At 40.3% G+C, this 26,027-nt stretch overlaps 2 protein-coding genes across 2 annotated transcripts in view; one reads left to right on the top strand and one right to left on the bottom strand.

The window, feature by feature from the left end:
• Positions 1-4,791, top strand: part of pdzd8 (PDZ domain containing 8) — a 34,482-nt gene extending 29,691 nt beyond the window's left edge. Inside the window, exons 3-4 of the mRNA XM_038736758.1 lie at positions 1,738-1,900; positions 2,015-4,791. Of these exons, the coding sequence (XP_038592686.1) occupies positions 1,774-1,900; positions 2,015-4,377 (2,490 nt within the window). The 5' untranslated portion in view covers positions 1,738-1,773 and the 3' untranslated portion in view covers positions 4,378-4,791. The remainder of the gene's footprint in view (positions 1-1,737; positions 1,901-2,014) is intronic.
• Positions 4,792-10,551: 5,760 nt separating this feature from the next.
• Positions 10,552-26,027, bottom strand: part of slc18a2 (solute carrier family 18 member 2) — a 29,540-nt gene continuing 14,064 nt past the window's right edge. Inside the window, exons 10-16 of the mRNA XM_038736757.1 lie at positions 24,119-24,214; positions 20,024-20,102; positions 19,095-19,146; positions 17,654-17,717; positions 17,445-17,564; positions 16,232-16,365; positions 10,552-14,233 (exon numbers count right to left, since the gene is read on the bottom strand). Of these exons, the coding sequence (XP_038592685.1) occupies positions 14,126-14,233; positions 16,232-16,365; positions 17,445-17,564; positions 17,654-17,717; positions 19,095-19,146; positions 20,024-20,102; positions 24,119-24,214 (653 nt within the window). The 3' untranslated portion in view covers positions 10,552-14,125. The remainder of the gene's footprint in view (positions 14,234-16,231; positions 16,366-17,444; positions 17,565-17,653; positions 17,718-19,094; positions 19,147-20,023; positions 20,103-24,118; positions 24,215-26,027) is intronic.

Below are 26,027 nucleotides of genomic sequence, written 5' to 3'. Positions count from 1 at the left end.
AGGGGAAATTGCAGTCATTTGTCTCTGTCTACACACGGTTTCTGCCTTTTAAACCAGGACACCTGTACAGTCTTCATCCTTTCTCTTCCTCCTCATTTAGCCCTTTCTCTGTACCCAGAAAAATTCCACCATATCTGCGGCCAGTAAGCTGACAATTTCGACCAATTACAGTTAAAATTGGGTTTACATACAACGATGATCATCAGCGTAGGAGTCGTGAATGTGTCGCTACTGTACAAGTGCTGTCATTTGATAGACGACCTGTCATGCGTAAAGCAGGTCACCTCCGCATCACAACAGGTGTGTTGTGGGATATATGACTTGGACTGTGTGAGGTGGCTGTTATTAAGGCGGGTGGGGGTTTAATTGTAGCTCTCTCTTCTGCCACAGAATTGCTACCCTCTCTCTCATCAGAGTGTTGGAGGCAGATGTCAGTGTTGCACTTCAAGCATTTGTCTACTTGTCAGTTTATTGTCATTCCTATTGTTTTGTAGAGACGGCATATCATTTTAGGGCCCTATGAAATCAGCGTTAAATTTTTTCCCAGATTCCTTTAGATTTTTTTTCCCGTATATTTTCCTTGTTAATTTTTCTGAATTCTGTGTTTTACAATTTAAGCACATTTTGTCATCGGAGAGTGTGTGGTGAATAATATTTCAACAATTCAATAATACTAAAATATATCCAAAATCAATGAATTTGATGTAAGTATGCATATAGAAATGTTTAAATGTATGTGCAATTATTTATGGCGACAATTCACAATAAAAGTATTGTTGCAATAAATGCATTGTGAATTGTCCTCTAGTAAATATGTTATTACTTGACTGGCGGTGTAAAACAGAACAGTCAATAAAATTGGTTCTGGAATTACTGCAGCCACGAGAGGCAACAAAAAATATTAGACTGATGGGTCCAGTAGTATGCGAGATTAGCTGCGGAGACACGCACGCACGCACACACACGCACACACACGCACACACGCACACACATACCTGAATGATCACCTACAGGCTTTTAAATCTTTATTCTTTTATATTAATGATTTTAGTGAGCCATGGTGTAAGGTTAATGAGAACAAGTAATGTATTTATTTAGTTGATGGAGAGAAATATAAATGACTCAAATCTTTTCTTTTAATGTGATATCCATAGTGTTATTCATAAACATTAAGACATGGAAGCTTGAAAAATTAAGTTAAAGGGTTAGTTAGAGATTGTAATCCAATACACTTTTTGTTAAATTCAGAGAATATTTCCCCACTGTTTGCTGGCTTTTTATTTTGTGTGTGCTCTGAAATAAAACATTGGAAAGTGCTGGACTCCAGGCACTGTGAAGAAGGAGAGATGGCAGAGAAACAGCCAAAGAGGAAAAAGTCTGAAGAGTATAAACAGAGAAGAAAGTTATATGACCAGGCAAGAGCGAAGGAGTATCTACGCTGGAGAAACTTCTAAGATTTGAAATCTTGGGGATGGAGCTTCTGAAGGAACACTGAAGGGAGCGCTGTATTTGTTTGGCAGTTCAAATATCAGCAATCCTTCTGCAGAATCACTTAATCTCCCTTTTAAGAGTAAAATATTTGCTGCTTTGTACTGAAAAGGGAGGTTAAATATCTTTAATGAATGAATTGTGTTCTTGTACACTACAGTGCTACCACTATATTAAGTATAAGTTAAAACCTCTAAATCAATGCTTGTCTTCATTGTTCGGTTTTCTCTTGTTGCATGTATGCATCAGACGGAGGTTATCAAGGGGCCATGTGGCAGTGTGGGGATGACGTTCAGACACATCCCTGCCAGCGACGGTGATGCAGTGCACGTCAGCATTGAGACGGTCACACCCAACTCCCCTGCAGCCTTGGCAGACCTGCAGAAGGGTGATCGCCTGATTGCCATCGGAGGTTAAGATGTGTTACTTAACCCGTTCTTAATTAGCAAAACATTTTTGAATGTTTTCATTCAGATCTTTGCACTACTGACGAGATCCCATTTCCTGTTCTTGTTTCTGTTGACAGGTATTAAAGTGACATCTTCGGTTCAAGTGCCCAAACTGTTGAAGCAGGCTGGAGACAGGGTGGTGGTACTTTATGAGAGACCAGTTCGTCACCAGACTACCTCTTTTGGAAGCCTGGGAACGCTTCAAGAAGGGTTTGGGCCGCTAGAGGAAACTGGTTTTATTTCGCAGCCAGGGGGTTATGAGGAAGACCCAGCCCCCATCACCACCCTTTCTGACATATCCGACAGCAAAGACATGGACTCTGAATTTGAAGAGTTGATTGTGGACTCCAGACCTAGCCAGACTGGTGGCCCTAACATAAGTGCCACAAATACCAGTGACACTAAGGATGATTCCTTTCTTACAGTAAACCAAAGCCCCAAAAGGACTGTGGCCAACTTGGCCTCTAAGCCCCTTGGTTCCATATCACCTATCCTCAACCGCAAGTTAAACTTAGTGGGTCTCCAGTCACCACTAAAGCCCCAGCCCAAAGAATCACCAAAGCCCTCACCACATAAGACCAGTAGTGATCCAGGGGAGGGTCTGCAACGCCCCACTGCCCCCCCGCCGCCGCCTCCTTCTCGCCCCCCAGTGCCACCAAGACCTCAGATAAGGTTGACTTCAACCTCCTCAGAAACCAGCGTTTTGGAAGGCATTGATTCTGTTACAACCACTAATGCCCCTGTTGCTCCTACCACAAATACCATCATCAGCGCTTCTGAAAAATCTCCAGAAAAAGCTCCTCTCACTGGAGCCAATGAAGACAAGGCTTGCACTGAGAAGACATGTGTCAAACAGGTTGAGGCGAAGCAGTCTACCAAGCCAGCAGAGTCCAGTGATGACCTGGCAGTCCCTTCTACTGTGTCCAGCAGCAGCAAAGCCGATCAAGCAAAGGACAAAGCTTTAGAGAGCTCCTGCAGCACACGGGACAGTCTGGAGGACCACTCCTTCTGGGAATCCCCAGAGACTATGTTTCGTAACCAGACAGCACACTGGGCCAAGGCCTCTGTGGTCTTTGAAGTGGAAAGTAATCAGAAGTACCTTAATGTGGCCCTGTGGTGCAAAGATCCCTTTAAGCTTGGCAGTTTGTTGTGCCTGGGTCATGTCAGCCTCCAGCTGGAGCATGTAGCCCTGGAATGTATGGCCACATCTTCAGCAGAGTTCCAGAGCACCTTTAGATTGGGGCCTCCAGAGCCTAGAGCAAACGTCAGCCGCACCGCGCTACGCAGCCTCAGCACCCACAAGGGCTTCAATGAGAAGTTGTGTTACGGAGATGTCACTCTGAACTTCTGTTACTTAGCTGAGGGTGAGTTAGAGTATCCTGGGGGGCTGGCAGAAAGAGAGCGACAGGGGAGTCTCCATGACGAGGATCTAAGGGAGAGAGAGAGGGAGCATATCCCCTCAGCACCGCGTGATGATCTGGCCTACAGCACCATGCAATTAGTTGAAGTTCGTCACAACTTCCAGGACACCCAGTTCCAGAACCCCACCTGGTGTGAATATTGCAAGAAGAAGGTTTGGACCAAGGCGGCGTCTCAGTGTATGATCTGTTCCTACGTTTGCCACAAGAAGTGTCAGGACAAGTGCCTTGCTGAGAATCCCTTCTGTGTGGCAGCAACTGAACGTCGTGGAGCTGACCCTGAAGCCAAATCCACTATAAACCGGGCTACTACTGGCCTAACGCGCCATATAATCAACACCAGCTCCCGCCTGCTTAACCTCCGCCAGGTGCCCAAGACTCGGCTGGTTGAACAGGTGGCTGATGTGGGGCCTGGAGTGGTGGAACCCTCACCGAAGCATACCCCAAACACTTCAGACAATGAAAGCAGTGATACTGAGACCTATACCAGTGGTGCCAGCCCCTCAAAGCAACCTGGCAGCAGCTGTGGCAGCAGTAAACTTGTACGCAAGGAAGGTGGGTTGGATGACAGTGTGTTCATTGCTGTGAAGGAGATAGGTCGTGACTTGTACCGGGGGCTGCCCACAGATGAGCGCTCCCAGAAGCTGGAGTTGATGCTGGATAAGCTTCAACAGGAAATTGACCAGGAGCTGGAGCACAATAACGCCCTCCTAATGGAGGAGAGGGAGGCCACAGATGCCCGACGCAAAGCCCTAATTAGTACTGCCTTGGCCAAGTCTGGGGAGAGACTTCAAGCGCTCACCCTGCTAATGATCCATTACCGGGCAGGCATTGAAGACCTGGAGTCTGTGGAGAGCACCTCTCCTTCAGAGCAGCAAGGCTTTAAGGGCAAAGGAGAAGGGCTGGAGGAAGAGGCCCTGATGGTGACAGAGGTCTATGACAGTGATACATGCAGCCCTGTGGAGGTGCAGCTGCTGGATGACATTACTGAGGAGCAGATCTGTGTGGAGGCACTCCACTAAATAAGACTACAAAAGAGAGAGATGAGGAACAAGTGCTTTGGGCTGGGCCTCCCAGCAAAAAGTTTGTTTTTTAAGATTGCAGAAGTTCATTTGAAATATCGGGGATGTTGGGTCCAGTGTTTGATTCACATGTTTTTTATTTTTATGTGAAAAAGAAAGGATGGGTAAAGGAATTTCCTCCCTTAGAGTTGAACCTATAAGTGATGTTTTGTTTTGCACAATGTAATGTCGTTTCCATCTTGGTTTAAAGGGAAGCTTGTGAGCTACGCTATTATCTGCCCTCAGTAGTGCTGCATGTTTATCTTCCAGTTATGTTTTTCTGTGGCTCCAACATGTTATTGTAAGCATTTAATTCAGTTTGCTTATTGTCTGTAACTGCGTTGACATAAGGACTTTATAAAATGTGCACATTTCTGTGGTCTACTGTTCTGAATCATCTTAACTTTGGAGAGGAAATAATTGCTCAACATTTGTTTGCTGTGAGTAACAATATGAAGGTGAACAGTGTGAATACTGCATCCCTGTAAAGACCCTGCAAACGGTCATATATATCTTTTGTTTTGAGCCTCTTTTTTTTTCTGTAACATATTTGGATTTTGGCTCCAGTCAGAGCTCTTGGGATTTCAATTGGGATTTCAATGTCTGTACAATTATTGGTGGTATCTAATAATCTGCCCCTTTCTTTTGATGTATTTATTTGTAATGGTTAGGCCAAACATGTTTGACTATGGGGCCATGTAAGGAGAATATAATTGTTCTGGGTTATAATTTTTATAATTTCATTGTCTTTCCCAGTCACGTTTTGTTCTGAACATTCCACCAATTTCTAAAACTCAACTATAGCACATTGCAAACTGATCAAAACTTTCATGGGTGCAACATGAGAAAAGCATATAATTGACTTTTTTTGATTGATCTCTGAATGAATGTTGACCAGGGGCTCTCAAGATGTTGAAATTTATTTAACTGCTTAAATGTGTGTGCGTGTTTCCATGCTTCAGAAAGTCATGATGTGATTTAGTGCAGATCATTTGCCTTCATGAGTTGTTTTCATACACAAAAGAATGTATGTTAAGCCCTTTCTGTGTTTTGTGTATCAGCAGTTTGGCACTGTCTTCCCCCATTTCCATCATCAAGCATTAATGTAGCCTGTTAAAGCTACAGCTTCAAAAAGCTATGCTGTTCATCTTATCATTTACACCCTTAGAGAGCCACAGGAAAATAAGTGTTTGGAAAGGAAAAATATACACTAAAACACTGAAAATGTTCTTAATATATTTTGGTGGCGTTGTCCGTTTCTTTCGTTATTCTGATGGTTATATTGTCAATTATCAGTTTCACCTCACAGATTTCTTTCTGAACATATCAACAGCAGTCAGCAGGTTTTGGTTTCTTTCAGAATTGTGACATTCAACAAGCATACTGGGAAAACTCCATTAAAGGAAACCACGTTCGATTGAAAGTAAGTAGGCGTTCAGACCAAAAACAGCCCTGCGTTTAAAAAACTTAGATGATGAATCACGATTGGGTTTAAATGCTCATCAGACACTAAAACACTGCACAGTGGTAAATGTTACAAGGAAGGATTTTTTCTTTTATCACAGAAGCAATCTTTTGCCTCGACAATTATAAGGGTAACAGTAGAAATATAATGTTCACAGTACATAGTAATCTACCAGGAATGTACATATGCAGTTTTTGATTGGCCTCTGCAGCGCCTTGCCAGTTGAAACTGCATTGCACTGAGGCAAAAGTGGAGGCGTTTCACGATAGAGACCCTGCGTTGGCACCCCCGCTTGGCTTCCAGAGTACCCTCATTCAAATTAATAAGGGAGCTGCATTTTTTCACCTTTATATACATTCTCTTTGAGGTATTTTGGAAAAAGTAGGGTTAAGGCCTAAGTATGTATTAAATGAATGGTTTCCAAACTTACCAACACTGGAGACGGTCACACACAGGCCTTTTATCTCCCACCTCACTTAAAGAAACTTTCAAACTCTCTCAAAGTTGTTTTTCAGTCATTTTAGCAAGTTTCAGCAGTCATAGGAACACAGCACTTGCAGATCAAGTGGATATGTGGGTGATGAGCTTGCATACTGATTACCTACTTACAGAAGTTCAAGATACCTGCAAAATGGTCTATAAAGCCTATAATTCTGTACCTATATGCAGTATCATATTGTTTCCTCACGGTCTGAATGACCATTACAGGGGGTTTGCACCACAGGTTTAGGGCTTGGGTTACAATTTTCTTGAGACACCTTTAGATTTTCTTGCTTTAAGTACAAAAACAAGCTGATGGTAGATTCAGCAATTACGAAAATGACAAGACATCACCCAAAATGCTTTGAACACCAGCTAAGTGCGAGTTAGCAGAAGGTAGATTTTTTATTTAATGTTGTGTAACTCCAAAAGGTCTCGCCCAAGCTAATGGGACAATATAGGTAATAACCAAGACCCAGAGAAAGGAAAGGCACATCATTTCCTGTTCTTTTGTGTGTAATAAATGTGTTGCTCATGTAGATATTGGCTTACTGGCTGCTATGCTTGTCAATCTCTCGCAGTTGTATATCCAGATTTTTGTGCAATACTGTATTTTTGTAGGAAAGCTGATAATCGAAGCCTATCCCTATGTCTGTGATTTCTCTTCTTTTCTCTTTAGAAATGTGTAGTCTGTGTGCCCATATGTCTGGTATTTCACATGAGGGTTTTTGGGGACCAATGAGAAACTGGGAGGAGTTCACTCTGTAAACTTCTCTTTTGGTGTGAGAAGCGCTGCTGCTGCTGCTGCTGTTACTATGTGCTCTTCCACTGAACTCTAAATCACATGCTTCTGCCCCACCCTCCCCCATCCCTAACCTTTGAAACTGCACTTACACTATGACTGCCCACCACGGCTTTCAGCTGGGCAAGATAGTGTTTGTTTCTTTTTGTGTATGTGAGGGATGTTGTACAGTTTTTGAGAAGGCTCGTGTGATGAAGCTTCATTGTACATAAACTAAATAAAGCGCAAATGAATCCCCATCCCTCTGCTTGGCGGTTTATTCAGCGCACACAGAAGAACTTTAAGGCACAAGCTGTGATTCAAATGTAGAGATTCACCCACTAGCAAAAATCCAAACACAGGACTTAAACCTTCTATTAAATCTTGTGAACATTGACGGACAACCTGTTCAGCAGCTCATTTCTGAAATGAATCCACTTTACTCGATCAGTCAGCCAAACTGAAAACGCTGCAGCCTCTCAAACTTTGATGCTAAAATATTATATAAATATAAAAAAAACACACACATTGTACACACAAAACAAAAGGTTGCTCAACACCTATCTCTCCCAACGAGTGCATGCATCACTGGCAGTAACGGCAGGAGTTTCTTTCTGGTATAAAGCTTTTTGCTGATTACGCAAAGTTTACATGGACAACTTGTCCCCTGACTGTTCTTTGCTTAATGCATTCAAGTCAAGGACAACAAAACGTCGTTTTAGTAATGCAGTAACGCAGCATTACTTGTATTGTAACTGTAATAATATTACTGTTTTGGAAATAGTAATCCTTACACTACTAGTTGCGGTAAAAGTAATAATACAGTAACGCATTACTGGCTAACACTGGTGTACAAAAATATCTTGCTCCCAAAAAAAGTATTTAGACATGTCTGATTTTGGATTCATCCACTCCATGGGACCAGCTCCACTGGCCTCAACTCAACCTTTTTTGGTTTTCTATTGTTAAAGTCTAAAGTTGTACCTGTTACCTGGTAATTTTGTTCGTATCACCTCCATTGAGGTTCCAAGCAAGATGAGGCTGAGATACTAAAATGTGACGTGACAACACTGCAGACCACTGATTTGTCAGAGAGAATCGTCACTATTCACTGCATCATCATTGCACGCTAGACAGAGGCCAGCAACAGAAAGTTTTATATTTTACAATTTTCATACGTTATTTCATCACGAAATCCACTTCTGAGAATTTTTGAGGCGAGATATTAACTGTGTAGATTTCGAATATTGGCAGTGTTAGGAAAATTGATGGTGGATCGAAAATGTGCTAAAACGTTTTGGAGGAGCTCCACAAGTGGCGGCGGAGGAAGCTCGCGCTTCTGGTCCCACAGTCACACAGACCACTGCAGCCAATGCAGCAGATGACTCCAGCAACAACGGCAGAGGAAAACACAGCCGTAAGATTTTTATAACACTATTCTGTCTTTACATTCTGAGTAATGTTAAAACTCTTACTTAAATCAAAGAGACAGATGGTGTGTGTGGGTCACGGGTGTGTGTCACGTTGAACATTACGTTGCGGCAGTGTGTGGCGTTGCACTTGGATTTAATAACTGGTTGACCCTCCTTTGGCAGCAATAACCTCAACCAAACATTTCCTGGAGTTGCAGATCAGACCTGAACAACGGTCAGGAGGAATTTTGGACCATTCCTCTTTACAAAACTGTTCCAGTTCAGCAATAATCTTTGGATGTCTGGTGTGAATCACTCTCTTGAGGTGAAGCCACAGCATCTCAATCGGGTTGAGGTCAGGACTCTGACTGGGCCACTCCAGAAGGCATATTTTCTTCTGCTGATGCCATTCTGTTGCTGATTTACTTCTGTGCTTTGGGTCGTTGTCCTGTTGCATCACCCATCTTCTGTCGAGCTTCAATTGGCAGACAGATGGCCATGGCCATACATTCTCCTGCTAAATTTCTTGATAAACTTTGGAATTTATTTTTCCGTCGATGACAGCAACCCTTCCAGGCCCTGAGGCAGTGAAGCAGCCCCAAACTATGATCACCCCTCCACCATACTTCACAGTTGGGATGAGGTTTTGATATTGGTGTGCCTTTTTTCCTCCACACATAGAGTTGTGTGTTCCTTCCAAACAACTCAAGTTTGGGTTCATCTGTCCACAGAATATTTTGCCAGTAGTGCTGTGAAACATGCAGGTGCTCTTTTGCAAACTTCAGACGTGCAGCAATATTTTTCAGACAGCAGTGGCTTCCTCCATGGTGTCCTCCCATGAACTGCATTCTTGTTCAGTGTTTTACGTATAGAGTGATAGAGACATTAGCATGTTCCAGAGATTTCTGGAAGTCTTCAGCTGACAGTCTAGGATTATTCTTAACCTCACTGAGCATTATGCTGTGCTTGTGCAGTCATCTTTGCAGGACGGCCACTCCTGTGGAGAGTGGCAAAAGTGCTGAACTTCCTGCATTTATAGACAATTTGTCTTATCATGGACTGAACATCAAGGCTTTTAGAGATACTTTTATTACTCTTTCCAGCTTCATGCAAGTCAACAGTTCTTAATCTTACATTTTCTGAGAGCTCTTTTGTTCGAGGTATGGTTCACATCAGGCAATGCATCATGAGAATAGCCAAATTAAAATTGGTGTGTAACCTCAGTGATTGGACTCCAGGTTGCTGACTCCTGACTCCAATTAGCTTTTGGAGAAGTCATTGTGGGAATTGCGGGAAATGTCTTAACTATTTTCTTCTTTTCATATTTAAGTACATTTCATCAGAAGAACATAATAAAAAATGTTTCGGTGAAGCTTCACTATACCCATGTTGCTGTAAGAACCACAGTTGTCTGGGTTCTTGGTGGAGAGGAAAAGGAGGGAAGGTATTGTGAGAGCATCTGCAAAGTAATTGAAGCCCAGTGTTGAGATGGACTGACTGATTACAGTGTGTCTGCTCCTACATTTTCCCATCATGGCAGCACATTCTGCTGTCTTCCACCACCCAGTGCAGGATATCAACATCAGTATTTTTGGTACAAAAGTGAAAAGCATGCTCATTCTTAGCTGTTTTGATATTTTTATGGTACCTAAACATGGTACTCTTCTTTTAACTTCAAACTGTCAATTCAGTAATGGAAAAGAGCATTTGGTCCAAATGCTCAGGGAATAGTGCAAAGTACTTTTTTAGAGTATAACAGTGTATGGCGTTCCCACAAGTAGGAAAAAGACAAACGATAACATCCAGCCAATGACATACTGTACATGTAAGAAGGTGCACATGCTGACATGTGCACACATCCAGTGTGTTACACCAACAATACACATCAACTCAGTAGATTAATGAAAAAAATGTCTATGATGTAGTATGGTGTGTTAGTCCCTGCTCAGAGTCACCTTTATGGACAAACCGCTCCAGTTGGTTTTGTATAATCATCATATTATTTTACCACTTTACTTTTTAATCCAGTACAGTTTTTCACAGTACATCAGCAAGTCTATGAGGAATTTAAAAAACATTAAATGTCGCACAACATTCAGAACATTACAGTATATTATAAACAGAATGGACATTACAGGAGTCTTTGAAAAAAAGTTAATTAAAATAAGAAAGAACAAATCAGTTTGTGGTGTAATTTTCCACACAGTAGCTGCACCAGAGGCAGAAATAATATCATTCCAGTAATCCATCAGAGTTTGGTAGGGAGAAATAGAGCGAGAATAAACACATTTTGTTTTAAAGGGCATTGCTGTCATGAGTCATATTGATCCTGTAACATCTGCTACACAAACTCTACCTACCTACCTATCCACACACTTAGCTTTCAGTGGGATAGTGATGATACACTGTTTGTTCATGTTGATAAAGCACTGTTTTTGCAGTTAGCCTTCAAGAAGTTGATGCAACTGGAGCACTTTGGTAGCTGAATAGTTAGCATCTTAATAATATAATGATGATCATCTTAAAAGAAACAAGAAGAAATGTATGCTACAATATTAGTTTGTACTGACAAGTAATTCAGAGAGCCAAAGTCCCGTCTGGGTTAGCCTCTGTAAGTCACTGCAGTCTCTCATTTCTTTTTTCCACCTTTCTGAAAAGTGAAACGTGTTCCTCAGGTTTACTGTGAATATTCAAAGATAAATTATAGCAGGACTTTAGAATTTGGACCTTACATATTTTAATAAAGAAACAAGAAAATATTTGTTAACAAACAAAAAAACATTACAGCTCCCCCAACATTTCAGCGCCACAGCACACCAAAAGCGTCATCTAACCACTGGTTATATCTTATGATTGGTGAAAAGTACACTTTTCTCTCTAATCACCTGTTATTTTCTCTGTTGGGAAAGAATTCACTTCCCCACATGCACTGTAGAAAAGGAAATACAATCAACACCTTTGGCCTTGAAAAAGTTTAACCTCTGAGAACCAAGATGCAACCACCTTGTTAAGGTGGGTATTGGTAATTAAGTAAAGGAAACTGCTTACATGGTGAATAAGTGTATTTCCAAAAATGTCAAACAAATCCAATGCATATCAGTGAAACCCAGTGTGAATGGCCTGTAGGCCTATATATACAGTATATTGTATACAGTATATACTGACAAATGAATACCATCAAAAACACACTACAAACCACTTGTCACAAGTAAGAACAGACCTTTACACATCCGACATTTTGACTTGTCATAGCAAAGGAAACACAGGTGTAAGTAATAACATAATGATGGCTCAGGGCAGAAATACACAGGAAGTGGCATGGTCCCCCTCCCCCACTCAGCCGCTGGTCGGTAGATCTATGAAGCTGTCAATCCAAATGCAGGGGGCCGCTGCCTCCACTGTTGTTGCTATTTTGGCTGGTAATACAAATCATCATGGAAGCTGTGTCCAGTTTTGTAAAATAACTGAAAATTACACTTACAATACAAATTACACAGATTTTGCATCCCTCAAGTCACAGTTCATATATTTGAACTTTACCCTGCACGCAACCTGCCCATCTCTTAATACTGGTTGTTATGCTTCACGTGAGCGATTTAAAGTTTTCCACAGTAAGTGGATAGAAGCTGCTGCTCCACCTGGCTCTGCTTTTTTCTGACATGTCAAAATGAAAATGGTCTGATGTAAACAGCTTTCTCATCACTGATTAAAGTGCCCAAGATTTTGAATCCACAGACAGCAGTGTAACAGCAGTTTCTGCCTATTAGGACCCTAGAAGCAAAATCTGTTAATTTAATGGGATCACTGTATTTACTGGATCCTTTCACAGAGACAAATTACATCAATGGGAATCTATTGCTTCAAGTTCAGTTTTGGTGAACTTCGACACACAAATTTGCTTCATCAGCAAACCATCCTGCTGACTTTAGAGGAAATGGAGAGCTGGAGAGTCTACCTTTATATAACCCCGTGATACGGTTTACAGACAGAAAGATTGTATGGACGCTTATAGTGTATTTAAATTCTTTCAAACTGTATTAGGTGTAACAACTCTGAGTTCACGGTGTAACACTAACTTATAAAGGGATAAATATTGTGTGAAACTTGTTTCTTCCAGATGATTGGTAACGTTTTGATGCTACATGGGACAAGGCATAGGGTTTCTATATCAATTTCTCAACAGCAGTATCCTTGTTTTTTATGATATAGAGGCACATACCTGTAAATTCTCAAAGCTGATTTTCAAATAATGGCCTAGTGCCAAGTAATACACGTGCGTGTGACCAGTGTGAATAAATAAAAGCTGGTCACTAACAAAGACGAGGTGAAAACAAAAAGGATTATAGGAGGTAGTGAATTACCTGTCAGCTTCTACAAAATTATAAATCCATTATAATGTTCCATCGGTTCAACAAGTAGGTACTGCACACTTACCACTGTGCTGCTCTAGTGGTTTCATTTTTAAATAGTTTTCATTCACCAAGTAATTCCAGTCTTTCCACTTTTTTAACATCACTGTTGAGCTATTGTCATTGAATCACATCGTTCACATTAAAAGCCTAACAACAAAGGGAACGCTTTTAATGTAAAAGTTCTGCAGGAAGTGTGTCTGTATTCTTTCTGTATTATTAGCACTAACTCTGTGCAGCAGAGTGAGGAGTATGTAACGATGGAATTATGTACCTGTTGTCATGATATGATGAATAAATCAAGACAACAAGTTAAAGGACATTTTGAATTTGCATTAATTGGGGAGCAGAGGAATTTTGGGAATGAAGCGTGTCTTTTCCATAAGCCTGTTATCAGCCTGGTTCTCCTTGCCACTGAGGTAAATAAAGGCCACTATTTTGAGAAATGACAGTATTAATGATTTATTAAATAAAAAACAGTACAGCAACTATAAACGATCTTTCTCTCTGAAGTTGCCAAAAAACATGTAGGTTCTGTTTATATTAGGAGGATTTTATGTATCTATATTGTGTTTTAGAATACATTCCACATCCTTTTCTGAGGCAGCTCAAATGTGTTGACTTTCCCACACTGGCAAAGCCTTCTGTAACAGTATCAATGCAAACCAGGACCATAGCTTGGGCCAACAAATCCTCCATAATTAAACAAAACAACAGTTTCTTAACATACCACACTATTACCCAATATAATACCAACTTGCACACCAACATCTGGTATTACTCAGTATCATAGACATACAGTAGATAGAAATGAGACATTTAATGGCTGACACATTAATTAAGACAGATTTGTATTTCAAATAAACCAGCAAAGCGTACTTGTTGCTCAGCACCCTCCTACTGCCTTTTGACACAACTCTCTACTTTATAAGGCTGTTGGCTAAAAAAATATCTCTCACACAATGCGCTTGCAACCACAGATCAAGAACAACTTTGGTTTGCTCCAGTACAACTGCTGAGAGGACACTGAACAGTGAAGACTGAACGCGGGACATTCACATGGATATATCTTGGCTGTTTTGTTGCTGTTTTTTTTTGTGTTCCTTTTTTTTGTACAACAAAATAGATCCTCTGAAGGTTAACCTGCATGGCTGGTGTCTTGTTAATCATAATCGTCATATTCTGGATCCACGTCTTCACCCTGGCAGTACGTCCCCTGTGTGGAGTAGGACCTCGTCTTCATTGAACAGTTGGTGTCCATCAAAATGGCCTGAAAAGACAATTGTTGGAAAGTGTTGTTTCTGCCACAACATGTGTCAAAAATCCCTGAGCAGAATCCCTTTCTATCAATTCTCATGTCTGTCATTTTTTTAAATAGAACACCCTGTGCAGATTTCTAATTGTATATTAATAATAAACACAATTAAAAGAGACAGCAGATATTTTCGGCCGATATAAGCTACTTGCAGATATATCTGCATCTGCGTTTATAACAGCTGATATATGATTATTAATAAAGATTAACAGACAGTCAGATCCTTCCAGGTCATGAGTGTTGCATAGTTTGCCCACCAGAGCAGCTCCTCTGTTCAACACACTGCAGCACCACAGAACAAAACATCAGCTGACCTAATATTTTCTAACATCGCCAACAGCAGATAACGCTGCCTGTTGCTAAATTAGCCACAAAGCTAATGCCCTGTTTATCAGTGGAGGAGCGCTAACATTAAAGAGTGATTCCACTGTAGTGTCTCTAGTTACAGTCGGCGTGTCAGAAATGATTAAACGTGAGCTGAACAAGTATCTAACACACAGTTGCAGGTCCTCGTTGTAGACGGTCATGTAGTGTTAGATTAATTCAATATGTAAGGTAATAACTACTGCATGACAAAATATATATATAAATAATTATTTGCCTATGTAGGAGAGCCCTGTTTACCTTATAGCAATGACATGAGAGATGATATATAGTATTATTAGTTTTAGTAGTACTATATTGTTATTTTTTATAGTTTCGCTGGCCCCCACAATACATATACTATTTAATGTTTATTAGTAGTAGTACTCTATAATTTATAATAAATCAGATATTTTAAAAATGTGTTCTGTAGTTTTATACATTTGACTCTTATTTATCAAAACTTTAATAATTTGTTGTACTTTTTCTAACAATACAAGTTTATTTTTAAACCGCATTACGTCATGGTATCTTGGTGAGGTCTCAACATAACAAAGGTTAGGAATAGTCTTTGTTTATGTTATACGTTTCTTAAAATAAGGGGAGAAGAATATCGGCCGATAGATCAGCTATAGTGTAATGAGTTTATTTAGGTAAGATACACATATAACCTCACTTAAGAAACATGAGGTAAGCTCAATAACAAGCGATAAAAAACAAGGGGTTTTGTTAGGCTGGTTATGACTGTTTGCTCCCGTCTTCTCAGCAAATCCAGTGTCAGCTGTGTTGTATAATTAACATTTGATCTTCTAGGTACTGCTCAATGAACACTGGTGTAAAATAGCAAACTCAGTTTGACTTTGCTTAGATATGACATCTTGACCAATTAAAGGTGTGTAAGGGTGAATCAGCTGTGTCCTTACAACAAGACTTAATGTCTGAAGCCTAGTTTGCAGTACCTAGAAGCAGAAATGTTCATTATACAATACAATATGAAATTGTTAGATAGAACACACACCGTGGTGATGGTTTTGCAAATCTTGAGCATACATATTCAAAATGTTGGTATAATATATATATGGTATAGCAAAGATATAATATTTATACCATTATAACTTCTGTAGACGTAGAGCTTGCCATCACATTGGGAATGATTTGTAATGTTTATATATTATAGATTAGACATTTTGGTCAATCCTTCAGTGTCCCATGCCAGTGTGGGAACTACACACAGTTTTTTCATATTCAGTTTTGTTGTGATCATTTAAATTTGCCAAATGATTAAGTTTTGAGGTGGTATAAATTGGGTGGACAGGATACTTAATGTTTTCCAGTACCGTCTCATGTTTTGACATAGATATGCCATTTATCGTAGACAGTATAACTTTTTCACATGTCTTTTAGGCTTCATGTAACTAATGCTTAATGTCAGAGCAATGCCATTCAGAGGTAAAGGCAATGCAAGAAAAAATAATGTTGGGAGCTGTACAACTTCTTATCAACTTATTATGTATGTTGACCTTATCTTCCAGGGCTTCATTATTTCTATGTGTTGTTGCGGGACTTGGTTGAATGTGTTTTGAATCTTACAATTTTCTCTTCTTGTCCTGGTGGATTCCTGAGGAAGAGGCAAAGAGGAGCAAAGAAAATATCCACTACTCCAATTATGGTCATCAGCCAGGGGAAGCCAATACTTTCAGCTATGGATCCTCCAATAGATGGACCTACATCAGAAGAGGACAGATCACATACTGCTTTAGTTTGGTTTGTTTGGCTGAGGGCGGCACTTTGCAGCCACGTACCGGCAAGATGATACATTGGTAACAATTGGTTAACATTAGGGTAAATAAATAGTATAGCGGTACTGACCTAGTAATTTTTTCAGAACAATGAGAATATTGGTAATGTTGAGATTTAATATCTGCAACAGGCTACTACTAATAACACATCAAGGTTGTCATGTAATCTCAATAATAACATGTAATAATACAATAAGCTAATCTGTTCAGAATAATAAGCTTATATCAGGTTATAAAAATGGCATGTCATTTTAAAATATTTGCAATTTGGTAGTAGTACTTGGGGTAATACGGATGTGGGGTAAAATTTCGGTAATTATAAGGAAATCTGCTAATTGGAAATCGCCACTTATTTACTGGGGGGAAAAAATAATTACATTAATACGTTACGTTAATATGCTTCAAAAGCTCTGATTTCTGAAAAACACAGTACTTTCTGTGCATTATCACACATTAGTGTAGAGGATGCATAAGCACCTGTCTCTAGTTAACGTCATGCTTACATCACTATTACCTAGACACCTAGTAGCAGAACCATTAGCTGGACACACATATGGAAATCTGATTAATAACCATGAATCAGGGCTGTAAAAATCACCTGTTCTACTTACAATATGTTGTGTTTACTAAACATCAACGGAAAACAAGAGTCACATATGTAAATTGAAAAACTATAAAATCAGTGCTGGAAAATGAAAAAACACATTTCCTGTTTGGTAATAATAGTCTAAAAACCTGAGATATTTTATCATATCTTTATAACTGGAAACAGAGATGGTGATTCAAATGTAATAACTATGACTCAGGGTTGGAAAATGTTTATTCTCTTAATTGTATGTAGGTATTTAAACGAAACCCTAACTACATATAATAGTTTCTGTGTAACAACCAATAAGCAGGGCTCCGCAATGAGACCAGAATATCATTTAGACAAACAAGATGAGCTGTCTTGGGACTGGACACTCAAGGTATTATAACCTGTAGTTTAATAGGTTCCTGCTTACCTAAAGCAAATCCCATGCAGAAAGCCACATCAGCAATGGCATACACACTGCCATAAACAGACACATGCCGCAGGTCCACCAGGTAACCCATTATAGGCATCATAGAGGAGTCCACCATGCCTGTAACACAAACAAACAATAAAGATCTTCTTGTTCAACAGGGAACATGCTTGTTTTATTTCTTTTAGTATTAAATTTAGCTGACTTACCAATAGCAAAACCAACACCAAAGTTTGGAAGAATCAGACCATAAATGTTGGTGGCAAATGGAACCTAGAACAGATGGTCAGAAAATTTATTTATTTGTTGGATAAATTTAATTTGGTTTGAAGAGTTATTAAAATAGAACAGAGGGAAAATCTTGATGATCTGGACATTCTGGATGTTTTTTTACCCTGTAAACAGGGTTGGAATTAGATTTTAGTCATTTCCATGTCTGGATATGAATCCGAGGGGGAAAAAAGCATGGAAAAATACCATGGAAAGTTACCAGATTACTGCCCATATTCCATCCATCCATCCATCGTCAACCGCTTATCCTGTGTACAGGGTCGCGGGGGGCTGGAGCCAATCCCAGCTGACATTGGGCGAAAGGCGGGGTACACCCTGGACAGGTCGCCAGTTATTGCCCATATTCTGTTTTCTAAATTATAAAATTCTGAATTTCTAAAAATAAATTGATCATACAATACGAGTGTAGCAGGCTGCCAGCACAGCCAAAATGTTTACTACTGTGTGAGAGAGTGCGGGCCAGATTGAGCTGTCGAAAGCAAGACAAGAAGTATGGCGTGCGACTTCATGCACAGTCCTATGCAGAGCTACCTCTACGCTGCACGTCACAGCCTGCAAAACAGACCAAAACTAAAAAACAACACAATTCTGACAAGATTCTGACATCTGCTATCAAATTAGTTTGAAAGAAAATGCGGCAATATCTTTAAATAGCATCACAAATAACAAAATATTAAACTTGTCTAAACATCTGAGTGATGCAGTGATGTGGTGATCAGAAAAGCAAACCGGCTATCTTTTCTGCGTAAGAAAACCATACCTTTATGGCTTCATCGTTTCCATGAACGCTGAATAAACAAGGCTGCACATATGCTGTGAAAATGTTATTATTTAACTATTTTCAACTCATTTTCAGTTCTTATTTATAAAAGAGACTACATAAATAATCAGAAAACAGGTAGCACCAGTTAGTGGAATGCTGTCCAGCTTTCTGCTTGTGGTTGCGGACTGAAAGGCCATTTTGTTGCCATATTTGGCATTCATGTAGCATACATGTTAAAAGTTGGATTTTAAAACCATTTCTTTACATAGTAAACGTCTAGCTATTTGGGCTTAGATGTCAAATATGGTCTAAAATATCTACAGAAACGTCTGGAAATCTGAGTCTGGAAAAGTATGGAATTCTTCCTGCTAAGAGCAGGAACGTGAATATCATAACCTGGTTTTAAATAAACCTTTTACACCAAGTGCACATATTACAGCATTTTAAAATCCACATTTAGGTAACCTACTGTTACCTTCTGTTGAGTAGCTTATTTTAACCAGCAACATATCCGCTGACCAACCAGTGCTGATTAAATATCCCACAAGTGATATCTCAATTCACACTAATGGTGTAGCTGTGTCCCTCATACTTACACATATTACACTGATTCCAACCACCATAATTCCAATGAGAGCACAAAGCCATCTGTAAGGGAGAGGAGACGTTGTCAGTGTTATTCAAACTAAAACACTTTCACAATAACCTCTGCGTAAAGCTAGTGAATGATGGGAGGTTTTTTTACATGCGTATAACATATTTTCATCATTAATAATCCTTTCCTCGTTATTTAGATGTTGAAACCAGACCCTTCTCCATCAAACAACGTTTGGATTTTAAAGTATGGGAACTTTAAGAGAAGTCACGTAAACATTGGGCTCCAAAACCCTGCATTTGTAAAGATGTAGAACCCTATACTAGCACTATTAAAGCACTTATTGATTATTTATTAAATTTCGCACTATTTTAAACTCACATGCTAACCATTCATACATTCTCCCTTTCTCTACTACTTTCTTTTCTTTAAAAAAATTTCTTTATAATTGCTGTACATTGTATGTGATGTAAGATCCCACTTATACTATAAGCAACAGCAATAGTAGTAGAAACCGTAACAGTAGTATAAAACAGTAGTGACAGTAGTAACGCTGGCTGTATCAGTAGTAATAGAGACAGTAGAAGTAGCATTAAACCTGTAGAAGTGGTAGTGTTAATAGTAGAAGTAGTACTTTGATATGATAAAATTGGAAAATTGAAAGTCCTGTTTCAACAATAAACAAGGTAGTACTGAAAAGAGATTTGGCTAATGGCAATACTCAACAACAAAAGAACATTCTGAATATACAAACCCAAATACTATCCAAGGTGTACACACAGAAATTATGGATGTACTATAGCATCAAAGCTAATATAAAGCCAGCCTCACAACACTGAAAACTCATTTAGAGGAGCGGAAACAGATATCACACCCTCAGAGGGAGAGAGAGAAAGACAGAGGGTAGATAAGGATCATTTCACTCCGTACCTCCCCATCTTGTGCGCCAATGTGCCGAAGATGTTGGTTCCAATAAGGTAGGAGATGGACGCTGGTAAGAAAGCGACGCCTGGGCCACAGATAGACACATACAGACAGATGAGAGACTGAAGGGGGGGCAGGCTTTCCAAGATAAGCAGATCACTATCAGTGCCTCATCAGCAAGCTGCTGTACATCTTCCATTGTCTGTAATGAAGACTTGTGATTTTCACCTGCCAGCATGTGACACCCTAATATCCTGTTCCACACTCATCCTTTTTTATCTGACCTAGACTTTATATATAACGGACTTGAGGAGCAAACTAATAACAGCAAAGACTGAAGGAAGCCTCTGTAGAGAAAATATCTAGCAGGATGAGTGACACTTTTGCTCTACGTTAAGTCCCTAAATAAAAATGTATGTATATTATGTAAATCAGACAAGAGAAAATGTGAAGCAATAACTAATGATATTTAGTAACCAGAGAAACTGACTAACAAAGAGACTATGTAAATTTGAACACAGGGTTTTTTAATGTTTTTTTTCCAGTGACTACTTACTTACTTTTATTCTGTATAATACATTCTGAGTGTGTTGTCTTTTCATAAATAAGATATTTTGTTAGGGTAGCCCAGTGCGTTTCTCAGCAGCTGAGGAGCTCTGTTGACTTATCTTGGGATATGGATGTGCAGGCTAAGTAACAGTTTGAGAAACTAGTCCTGACTATATGCCCTTTGTGGAGAGTTTAGCTGTACCTGTATGTGTGCACATCAGAAAGGCATACAGAGGACAGAATATGAAGACATATTCAGGTAGGAATGACTACAGAAAAATATGGATTTATTTTAGGAGTACGTGCATTATTAGAAATCATCTAAATCTGTTGGTCTATTAATCACAATTTATTTGAACAAGAGTAAAATATCAATACACAATAAAAGTTCAGAACGCTTTTACCAAAAGAAATCGATTCATTATGTTTAATTGTTTCTTTAATCAGGACCAGCGGAACCAGAAAACCATTATTATAAGAATTTGTCATTTAAATACTAAAATGTATTAAAGGTCCAGTGTGTAATATTGACCTATTGATCTATTATATCTATTATATCCATAATTATGTATTCAGTGGTGTATAAAGACCTTACATAATAAAGCATTATGTTTTTATTACCTTAGACTGAGCCATTTATATCTACATAACCGCGGGCACCACCTTCCATGGACGTCGCCACGTTGTGCCGCCATGTTGTGCCGCCATGTTTCTACAGTAGCTGCAAATGGACAAACAGCGCTACAGAGCGCGTTTCGTCACTACGTTCTTCTTTTTCTACTTCTGGTAGAATTCAGGCAGTGCAAACACTCATCACTACGTTGAATACATATGTTCGAAAAAGAAGAAGTAGTAATAATATACAGCAGGGGTCTGCAATAAGTTTTGCATCAGAGCAATAGTTTCATCCATTAGATGGAGGATGAGAATATCAGACATAATATTGACTTTTGTCAACATGATGTTTGGTTAGCTCAGTTGGTAAAGTGCAGGACTTATAACTCAAGGGTTGAGTGTTTGATCCTACCTTGGGGTTTTTTTTCTCTCTTCAGCGAATGTTTCTCAGATCACGGCATGTGCTGCACTATTTGTGTTTCGGTGTTTGATCGTTATCCATCAAGCTACAGACGCTTTTTCATTTCCCCAGTATCTCCAGGCAGAGGACATTTAGGGGAATCACGTTTTCTGACTGCTCTTTCAGAGGTGTGTCAAGCAGGCTACAGACTCTTTTAATGTCCTTCAGAAATTTTCAAAGTAAAAGCTCAGTTCAACTCCAACTACTGCATTACAGTAAACAAGCTTCTCACGCTTTTATTTTGTAGGCAACACCACCAAACAGGAAGTGATTGTGTGAGTAACTGTTGCTGTCATGACTGAGATCTATTTCAGCACCGCTATCAAAGTATTTATTTATTTATATTTTTTGCTGCTATCAAAGCATCATAATCTGGTAGCGAGCCAGATATTATTGTTGGCAGGCAGTTTTGGTGAGGGTCCATAATCACAGAGAGAATGAATGTGTTTCCCTTCTCAATGTTTGTATAAACTTTATCTAAAGTGTGGTTTATAATGGACTGTGGTGCAGAAACAGTGAAAGTGTTTCACACTCTTGGTTTACATTTTCCATGTTATCTGTCAGTGGCATATGGTTTTACTGAATAATTAAGCAAATATAATTTCTAAATATATCTACCTAAACAAACCTCATGTCTTGACTGGCTACTCTCTGCTGTCTCAGAAGAGACAACTTTTGTGCTGTGTCAGCCACCGTAGCTGTCCTACGCTCTTTGAAAGGTTAGGGGGCAGTGGTAGACTGGATAGATGGTTGCATTTTGCAACCTCATCCACTAGATGCCACTAAATCTTACACACTGAACCTTTAATATATTGCATCGTATTAATAAATTGTATACAGCATGAATTAAGGCGGTTTAATAGGTATATTAAAATTGCTTAATGTGACATATGGGCGGATTTTCTTACACAGTATGTGTTTAAGGTGGTTCCTCAGCTTAAAATTGATTACTGTGCACATGCAAAATATGTGCTGCCCAAACGGGAAGCTTCCGGTCAATGATCTGATGCGAACACAGAAGTCCCTAAAACCTGCATTCTATTGAACGGCCAGCAGGGGGCGACTCTTCTGGTTGCAAAAAGAAGTCCGGCTCCATTAGAAATAATGGTAAAATGAGGCTACTTCTCACCTGATTTCTTACCTCAGAAAACACTTTCATAATGAGTTTATGGTCTCAGTCGCTAGTTTCAAGTCTTTTTCAATACAGCATGATGTTCATTTAGTAAATAATGGCCCCATTTATTTTAAAATAGACCATAAAGCAGAGTATGTTTCAGGGCGGGATTATCTATGATTGACAAGTCGTTACTACGGCAACCTGTCAATCAGGCTAGAGCTGACTCGTACCCTCGGCACTGTTTAAACCAGTTACAATGACAGTTAACGTGAACGTTGGTCTGACTGGTCGGCAGTCCTAGTTGTAAAAGACTGTATTGGGAATATTGGCAGCAGAAAAGCAGAGAAAATATGTTTTTTATGAGAAAAGACAAAATCTTATGGACTGTTGAGCATTATACTGGACCGTTGTGGTGAATAGGGAGCTGACACATGTTAGTGGTGTAAAATAGATTAATGGAAAGGTGGATGGGTGGATGTTGAGAAAAGCAGGTGCAAAAAAACTCTTTGGAATAGGGACCAGACCAGGAGAGGGCAAGATCTGCTCTGGTTTCTGAGGCTAGGGGTCTGGGGAGGTATTGATTCTGGTGGACAGCTGATGGCTTACTGACAGTCAAGCAAGTGGCACAATTGTCCAATCAGCTAAGAAAAGGGTTGAGTGAAGGAGAGCACTATCAGCCATCGTTGTACTGCCTCTTTGAAGTGATGTATAATCCATGAAACAGTCTATTGAGCACAACCAGCAAAGCAAAAATTGTGGATTGGCTGTGCAATGAAAATGTTTCTGTAAGTTTCAGCTATACATTACAATAGTTTCTAAGCATACAGTGCAGTTTTAGATTTGTTAATTAATGTTCACTATGGTGAATTACTTAAGTAATTGATTGGTTGATTTCAAAATGAATTGAAGTCAGTGGCTGTCTAGAAGGCATGGAAAACACATTTGAAATTCTGATGCATTATATTTTGGAAAGTGGTTGGCAGTAATGTAAAGTAAACATGAATTTCCAATAAAGAGGTTAAACAATACAAAACACTGAAATGGTCCTTTAAGGTGTTAATTAAATGATATGTTTTAGCATTGAGGTCATAGTTAGTAATATGTTAATAATGCTAGACTGCATTATATTCAGAGGTGTTCCTAATATTCTGCCCTCTCATGTATGTAAATAGGGAGGACCCACAGTTAGAAACACCTTTTAATATAATGTAGTGCAGTACACCACTTTAACCTCAATAATGAACATGAATGTACACATTTCTAACAAAGGTAGAATCATGGCAATTAGGTGCTGTGACAACATATGCTGCATGAATAATATGTATTTTCTGTAAAGTACTGAACAGAGCTTTGTAAATACCTAGCTGCCATTTCCTAGCACACATGGTCTCCATCATCCAGATTGGCAGCGTTGGCTCCATCATGGCAATGGCCATATTTCCAAAACAAATGGCACCTGTGGAAGAAGATTGAGCATAAGTGGACACAGTGTCAATTATGGTCTGCTTTTGGTGTTTGGTCCTTATCTGTTACTCTTCCAACCCCCGACTCCCTGCACATAGACACACACACAGCCTGCTGTCTTTGTTACTGTGTTCTCACAGTAATTGATGGTGTGTTGAGGGAAAAGCTCACTCACTAACAGATGCAATTTCCCTGCTACATACAACGTAATACCCTACATGTGAGGACCATATAGTAACCACATGGCTAATCCCTAGCCATAGCCTGAAAAGACACCAGTAAAATTTTGGGATTTTGTCCCACTGGTGAGACAAACACGCCTCATTTGTATTGTGCTCTACTTTTGGTGAATGTGTTATTTTTAGCTTTCAGTGAATGATTTACTGGTAGCAGTGATTTAAAACTACCAGTATTAGCCACTGTAAATATAGTGTTCCCTGTGTTACTTTGACTTGTGAGTTGTGTTGAGGAAAGTGGGCAAGGATAACTGATACCAACCAGACACGAATAAATTGAGTTTATGTTTAGAAACACTAGGCTTAGAGGGTGCTGCTCATTTTGTGTTTGGGTTATTATATAACAGGTCAGAGAGTTTTTGTTTAATTTGATTTCATAGTAGTTAGTGGCTATCTCTCATTTTAGAGAGACTTTTTTTCACCTACATAATACTGCAAAAATCGGAAACATATTGTCTCAAAATGATACGGAAAAACGTCTCGGGTTACGTATGTAACCCTTGTTCCCCGAGAAGGGGAACGAGACACTGCGTCGGTGACGACACTATGGGAACGCCTTTGGGCGTGGCAGGGCTGAAACATGAATGAAACTACTCCGATCCTATTGGTGTTGCTAGAACGGTAGCGTGTGACGGCGTAACTGGAGGTGTATATAAGCACGCCGGCACACAGGACACATTAGCCCTTTTGCTATGAAGCAACGCACTCCAGGCGGGGTGAGGTGCGGCGGTCCGATGCAGTGTCTCGTTCCCCTTCTCGTCTGCGTCGGTGACAACACTATGGGAACGAGATACCCACTTAGGCCGCGACGAAAACCCCGCCTGCCCCCAGCGTGCAGAACCTGACGGCACGACTAGGAGGAGAGCACACGGGTGCCGGGTGCAGAAGGAAGACTGTAAAACTGGATGAGTGTGAGGAGTGGCCCAGCCAGCTGCCTCACACAAATCCTGGAGCGAAGCCCCTACGAGGAGGACCCTAGAGGCCGCCATGCCTCGAGTAGAGTGCACCCTTACTGAACAATCCAGTTGCTGATCGTGTGTTTAGAAGCGGGGAGCCCAGCCTTGGGCAACTGGTCTGCTTTCCTCCACTGGGAGGACCTCAGAGTGTAAATACTCAGCGCTCTGACCGGGCAGAGCAGATGAAGTCTCCCGTCCTCCGCCGTCACATGAGGTGGGGGATGAAACGCCTGCAGCACCATAGACCCTGCCAACCTGGAACCTTAGGGACATAGCCCGGACAGGAGTGCAGAATGGCTCTGACCCTCCCAGGGTCAAACTCCAGGCATTGAGGAGAAACCGAAAGTGCCTGGAGATCCCCCACCCTCCTCAGAGAGGTGATAGCAAGGAGAAAGGCCATCTTAAGGGTCAGGTGCTTGGCCTCAGCCAACTCCAGGGGTTGGAAGGGGGCCTCAGCCAGCGCTTCCAGAACCACCGCCAGGTCCCAAGTGGGAAACCTGGAACGAGTCACGGGTCTCATCCTCCGGGCTCCACGGAGGAAGCGCACGACCAGTGGAAGCCTCCCCTGAGGCCCATCCGCCGTGGAACGCCGCCATGGCAGCCACAAACACTT

Source organism: Micropterus salmoides, unplaced genomic scaffold (assembly GCF_014851395.1).
Source record: "Micropterus salmoides isolate LMB-PRFRI ecotype aquatic unplaced genomic scaffold, ASM1485139v1 Ms_hic_scaffold_22, whole genome shotgun sequence".
Taxonomy (NCBI): domain Eukaryota; kingdom Metazoa; phylum Chordata; class Actinopteri; order Centrarchiformes; family Centrarchidae; genus Micropterus; species Micropterus salmoides.
The sequence above is the reverse complement of the archived record's forward strand: the minus strand, read 5'-3'. Positions and strand labels throughout refer to the sequence as shown.